The sequence below is a fragment of the Rhinolophus hipposideros genome (genome assembly GCF_964194185.1).
Source record: "Rhinolophus hipposideros genome assembly, chromosome: X".
NCBI lineage: Eukaryota > Metazoa > Chordata > Mammalia > Chiroptera > Rhinolophidae > Rhinolophus > Rhinolophus hipposideros.
In genome coordinates, this window is record NC_138046.1 from 109,492,947 (window position 1) to 109,499,256 (window position 6,310).

At 46.9% G+C, this 6,310-nt stretch overlaps 1 protein-coding gene across 3 annotated transcripts in view; it reads right to left on the bottom strand.

The window, feature by feature from the left end:
* Positions 1-2,805: 2,805 nt before the first annotated feature.
* POLA1 (DNA polymerase alpha 1, catalytic subunit) overlaps positions 2,806-6,310 on the bottom strand; it is a 282,912-nt gene continuing 279,407 nt past the window's right edge. For 2 of the 3 annotated variants that reach the window (XM_081042752.1, XM_081042753.1), the window contains exon 37: positions 2,806-4,033. In XM_081042752.1, the coding sequence (XP_080898878.1) occupies positions 3,888-4,033 (146 nt within the window). In that variant the 3' untranslated portion in view covers positions 2,806-3,887. The remainder of the gene's footprint in view (positions 4,034-6,310) is intronic. The other variant, XM_081042754.1, reaches the window with a different exon arrangement.

A 6,310-nucleotide genomic window follows, 5' to 3' on the forward strand; every position in this document is an offset into this window, starting at 1 on the left:
ATAACCCTCTCAAAAGAAGTTTACCTCCCTGTTATAAAACCAGTAGTGGTATTTATACTGTGCAATAATTAGTGTATTACTTGAATCCACTAACACGTTCATTTTATCTCTGCACAAAACCTCTAGTCTGCTTATAGAAAGCTTGTGCCTCCTTTGGTGCTGGTGAAGTGGTGAAAGAGTGAATTGAAGGCTGGTTGCACTTTCTCCTTTGCCTTGCCTTAATTCCCATCTCTTTTTGCTCTCATCCAATTAGCACAGTGTATTAAGCGGTTTATCATCTCATAGTCAGCTATTGAGAGAAACAAGGCGAGCACTTTGCAATAGAACCTGCGCTCCTTTGACACCCTCAGGTACTTACATATTCCACTGTGCTATGAATAATAGAGGAAGAATGGAGCGCTAATTCCCTCATCAAAGAATGCCTTGTCTGCTGCTTTGCTCAACAACACCATTCTGATCAAAAGAAAAGCAATAAAGCTTAGCATAACAAAACGAAACCTACTTATTAGCTTAGTGGTTAAATTAATGCAGAGCCGCTGCTATTCAAAACCAAGGTTTGAAAACAGCCTCCAACAACCTGATAATGCTGCCTTCGGGATGAAGGAATTTTAATCTGAAATTTGAGGCTGGCTCAGATGAGTTAATCTATTAAACTGCTATAAGGAAGCTCCACAGCAAACCGTTCAATTAAGAAATATTTAGGTGGGGGGGGGAGAGAGAGAGAGAGAGAGAGAGAGAGAGAGAGAGAGAGAGAGAGAGAGAGAGAGAGAGAGAGGGAGAAAGGGAGACACGGAGAGAGACGGGAAGTAGAGGGCAAGACAAGGCGGCTTTCAGTTTAGGATGGGAACATAAAATTGAGGGGAACTCGGACAAGAGGGTCTGGAGCTTGGTATATTTTTTCTGTAAAACCCTGACACAAGATAGGGAAATCTGGTTTTGGAGTTTCCTTATCTTTGCATCTCCTGCCAAACTCATTTAAAAAACGTTTGAAAAGGCATGTGGAGGTGTGTACGTGTGTTGGAGGTAAGAAGTGGTAAGGGCTGGAGAGGGGGTGGTGGTGAGGGGCAGTGGATCCATCCCCTTAAACATCCTCAGTCAGGAGCTTAACTCCATCAGTTTCCAGGACAGCTCTTATCACGCATGCTCTTTAAAGGATTTTTAACTTCTGATCTCCCCTGTCTCCCTTCATATGAAGAAGAGCTAAGGGTGAGCACATTTTGTCCAAGATAAACGTGCACCCTGATGTAGGCAGACCCTGCTTCCTAAATTCAACAGGAAAGTGCCCTTGTCAGAGGTGTGGGGCTCTGAGAAGAGCAGGGTTCTTTAGGGTACCATTTCCCAAGTGGCCCAGATAAAATTTAGCCCTGGGTTAGTGTAGCCCACAGTGTTTAAATTTTATTTTAAAACATCATTGCCAAGCTTTAGAAATTGAGAAACTTTAGGAAAGATCAGGATTCCTGGCTTCTCTCGACAACGAATCATGCGGCCACCCTGGGCTCCATTCCTGCCAGCAGCAGATGTCCCCTTTGGACAAGGCATGCCCACTGCAGTCCACCGAAGTCGCTGGCACTCTCTAGTGTGAACCCCGCTTGTTTCATCCCTTCACTTTTAGCACTTGAGCTTAAGACCCACGCCAGGGAGCCTGTGCAGACATTCGGGTAGGCTCCCCCTTACAAAGTGGGAGGCATCCTGCACCCTTCCCACCCACTGTGCTACCAACCCATGCAAATCAAGGAGCAGAAGCGTCAGAGAAAAGTGAGTATGCCACCTTCCAAACTTCCAAGTGAGATCCATTGGAATTCATCAAAGTTGCAGTTTCAACTTTTCACAAAACTTTGGAATCCTTAGCTGCCTGCCAGAAAAGCCTAACTAATCTGGAGTTGCAGATCTGAATAAGAAAACATCAAGCACTGAATTCATTCTTTTTTCAAGAACTGTTCTAAGAAATATTTGAATTTATACAGACTCGCTACAGAAATGGTTCCTACCCTCACAGTGATTGCAATCGAGACGCAGAGACAAGAAACAGACCAGTGAGAAGTAATTTGAGTTTCCTGGAGTTCCTTGATGACCAAGTTCAGAATAACTCTCTGTATTTACCATAACCCCAGGTCCCAGAAACCAAGGAAAACACGCCTTCTCTTCACAAAGCAAAGTGAGGGCATGAGCTCCGGAAGCACACATTAGAGAACCATCTCTATACCTTATAAAATAACAGCAATGAAAAACCACACTAATCCCTTAGTTTCCCGAAGCAACTTGGGTGTTCCAACTTTTGACAGGTTGCAGAGCCTGAGGTACCAAGGCATTAAATTAACTGACAGGGCCCTAAACCCAAAGTATTTGTACTTAGAACCTGAGTATAAGAGACAGTGGAGAAAGGAGGAGAGGGTGAGGGAGAGAGAAAAGAGCAGGCAAAGCAAGATAAAGGCGGCGCCCTCTACATTGCTTTAACTAGTATTCCTTCATGGAGATCCGTGCTGAGTGACCTTTCTCTGGGAAGGTGCCCCCCTCTCAGGAGCCATAACCTTTGCTCTCCAAAAGGAGATACCACTGGGTTCTCGGCTTAGTTCTCTTTGGCCGTCTAAGTCAGCCAAGCACATGAGAAACCATACTTCATCTCATAAAATGACCCCAAGTCCACAGAAATTCTCCCAAATGCCACTCAGAACATTCAGACATACATCATGCTGAGCGTCTGGGCTGAGTTCTAACCGGGCTGAGGTTTGGGAAGGAGATCCCTTATTCCTGGTTGCCTCCTTTAGTCAACTCTTGGTACCTGGTAAGGATTCACTACAACGGGTTTCCCTTTAGAAAATTTTATTCTTAAGTAAAAAGAACACAACATGTTTTTCTTTTATAAAAACACATAGGTAGATAATTTCAAAAATCAAGCATAGTCATAAAGGGGGAAATATTGTTGGCATAATCTTACCAATAACGTAAGAAAGGAAAGACTGTTATGTTGAAATACATTTGTTTGGCTTCTGGCAAAGGAGTGCACTATTCTAAAGAAATGAGAAAAAATAGACCGGGGCCAATTAACCATCCCTCTCCCCAATTTTTCTGAATATAACACAATGATTCTCGCTCCAGCCTTATTTTTAATGAAATGTTAGAGGATATCAAATTATTTTAAATGTGCCTTCCTATTGTATAAACCTTTAGCTGGATTTTCTACTTAAGGGAAAAAAAAAAAAAGGAATGTGACTGTAAAACACCTGCCCAGGCTGCGTGTTGGACTTTGCAGCAATTCAATAAACAAGTAAGCTCTGTTTAATCTATTTAGTGAGTGCAAGGCTTCTAAACCTCCCGCCTCCGCTACCTATATAAAAGACAAGACTGAAAAGGACAGCCAGCCACTCCCGGAGCCTGCGGCTGGGAAGCACTGGGGTTCACCCTGGGTTTAATTGGCGTGTGAAAAGGCAAAATGTTAGCACTCCTACCAGGCCTCAGGAGCCTCTCCTTCTGGGGGCACCTCCGCTGAAGGCCCTGGGGCAAAGCCTGGGGTCACTTGCATTCCAGCCACTCTCAATTAGTTTCTCTCCCCTCACTGACCCCTCCCCTGGAAATCCAGTCCCGAATCCAAAGCAGCTAGCTCTTCAGGTGCTTGGCAAAGGGCTTCGGGGTCATGTTTCAATGGTACGGGGTATATTGTAATAGGAAGGCTGCTTTCATTTTCTCTGTTGCTTGGGAGATTAAATCGTTCTGCAGTCCCTTTAATAATCCTCCTCCCAGGCCACATCCACATAAACACGAGATACAGTCCCAAAGGAAAAGCAATGCAGGAGAAGCAGTTAGGGCCATGGTGGAGGTGATGGAGGTGCCAGAAAGCTGGTTGCATTCTTCTTTCAACCACCCCCGCCTCGGCTACTTCTGGGGTGCCCTCAGGACCTCACGGCACAATCTGCGAAGAGTTTGCTGAGGTTCACTTCAGTGTACCCACTTTGGGACAAGAAATGCTCTACTGTGTTCTTGAGATTTCTGTAGTCATCACGAACTTTGGGGGTAAGAATAGGCTTCCTCGATTTATCTAAAAAGAAATAAAAATAAGGATTACAAGTCTCAGAGGGAGATTTTTTATTTTTCAATTACAGTTGACATTCATATTATGTTAGTTTCAGGTGTACAACATAGTGATTAGGCATTTATATAACTCATGAAGCAATGACCCCGAGAACTGTAGTACCCCCACCACCACCCATAATTATCACAATATGATTGACTCTGTTCCCTGTGCTATGCTTTACATCCAGAGAAAACTTCTTTATAGATCATTCAGCACTCCTCATACAATGGTGGGGGGGGGTGCAGATTCTGTTTGCAGCTCCATGGCTCAAATGTCCTCATGGTCCTGCCGCTGGTCTACTCCTGGGGCCAGTCCCACGTAGCGAGGGGCGGGGGGGGGGGTGAGACCCTGAGATTCCTCTCTGGAAGCCATTCTTCCATTCTCCTGCCCGCCACTTCTCAGCACCTACTTGACTCAGCGCACCAGGGTTACAGGGCCACCCTCTACTGATGTGAACTGCAGGTGCGCGCCCATGTGCAGCAGGCAAGGTGAATGCCACGCGCAGATGCCACTTTCACAGCGCTGTCGAGCATATGCACACAACTGCATACAAAGTATGGATGTGGCAGGAAATAACTTTGTCTCAAAGGAAGCCTGGGCGTCCCAGTGCCAACTGCCCGGATCAGCCGGGCCTCGGCGGCTTCTTCTAGCCCCTTCTGCATCCCTCTGCTACACAAAGTCCCCTCTACTCAGAGGTGAGGGGTAGGCTGCCTGGAGAACACCTGTCCATTGGCCAGATCCCGTTTTTTCTTCTCTGTCCACACCGTGTGCCTGTGAACTTCAGGTATGCAGCTGCCTCCTCTCTGCTTCCTGCTCCTCCTACCCACCCATCCCTGGCCTTCTCATTTAGAGAAAGGCACTGCCAGCCAAAGAAGACCCTTCCTTCCCTCCTCAGAGCCTGCAACCTCTACACGTGGTTCTTTTAAAGGAGCAGTAGGGCCACGACATGCAGGTCTGATCTTTTGGGGACATGGGTGATCCTTGGGGGAGCCAATCCTGCCCAGGATGGTTACGATGACACAGTTTTTGTTCAAAGCTGCTTGGGAACGCTATGAGGTGTTTGGAGTGGCCCGCATTTTTTAAATCCGTATTTTCTGGCTGAGGAAAGTGGGAGGTCAAGTCACTTGCCTAAGGTCATACAGCTGCTAATCCAGGATGTAGAAATGAAACCCAGTAGCCAGAGCCTGGAGCTCACATTGGGAGGAGAGGCTCACTTTTGCACCAGGCCTCGCTACCTCCGGTGTCACTGCTGCCAGATAGAGATGGGCAGGCTCCCAGAGGCCAGCCTGGGCCAAGGTGCTTGGGGAGAGCAAAGCTGCCCAGCGCAGGGTAACAGGAAACCATCAGGAAAGCATCGAGAAGGAAAACAGGGAAGGGAGTGCACATCAATCACAAAAAGAGAAACCCCACTGAAACAACAGAGCAACACTGAAGTCTACAAAACACCCGGAAAACGAAAACTCACTCTCAAGATTTTTGTTCCTTAGCTACACATCCGCATTTGTTCTCCACAACCTTTGCTAAATTACATCAACTGCCTTTCAAACAACAACAAAAAGTTTTGTAGAGAGGATTGAAATGCCCAAAGGGGGTGGAAAAAGAGAGGCGAGAAGTGTGTGTGGGGGGGTGCATCGTTAACCGACCATAGAAAGACACTTTGAAAGTTCTAATTATCAGAGTCTGGGAATAGGCAACAATGGCCCCAACCAGGGCGGCTGCTCGCGGCAGGCCAGAGCCTCAGCAGGCACCCCGTGCATGTGAATGACACAAATGCATGTGCTGTCGGGGAGAGCACATTGAAAGAGCAGCGGTAATACGGAGCAGGGGAGGAAGAGAGGGCACAGCTCCTGATGTGTTTACCTCCTCTGCTGATGGGATATTGACTTTTCCCACCAGGTTGGTTAGAAAGGCGACTATTTACGCTGCCACACAACAGAGTTAGAATGACAACCAGCATCACTTGGTGCTCTTCTTCGTAAAAGACAACTGTGACCGTCAGCATATACCATAGCCAGTCAATACGGCCAAGGCACCATTCCAGGCCAGTTCGAGATGCAGATAAAAGCTCCCACTTGCTTCCCCAATGAGAACTGAATCAATAATGTATGGAAGGTCTTCTAGGAAACAACTGCACGAGCTGTTGCAGGCCACGCCAGGGTCCAGGGTCGGTAGCTGAGGGGAAAAGGGCTCTCACCTTTTCTTCATGGTTTTTCTCTCCCCCACTTTAGGCCCCTAGGCCAC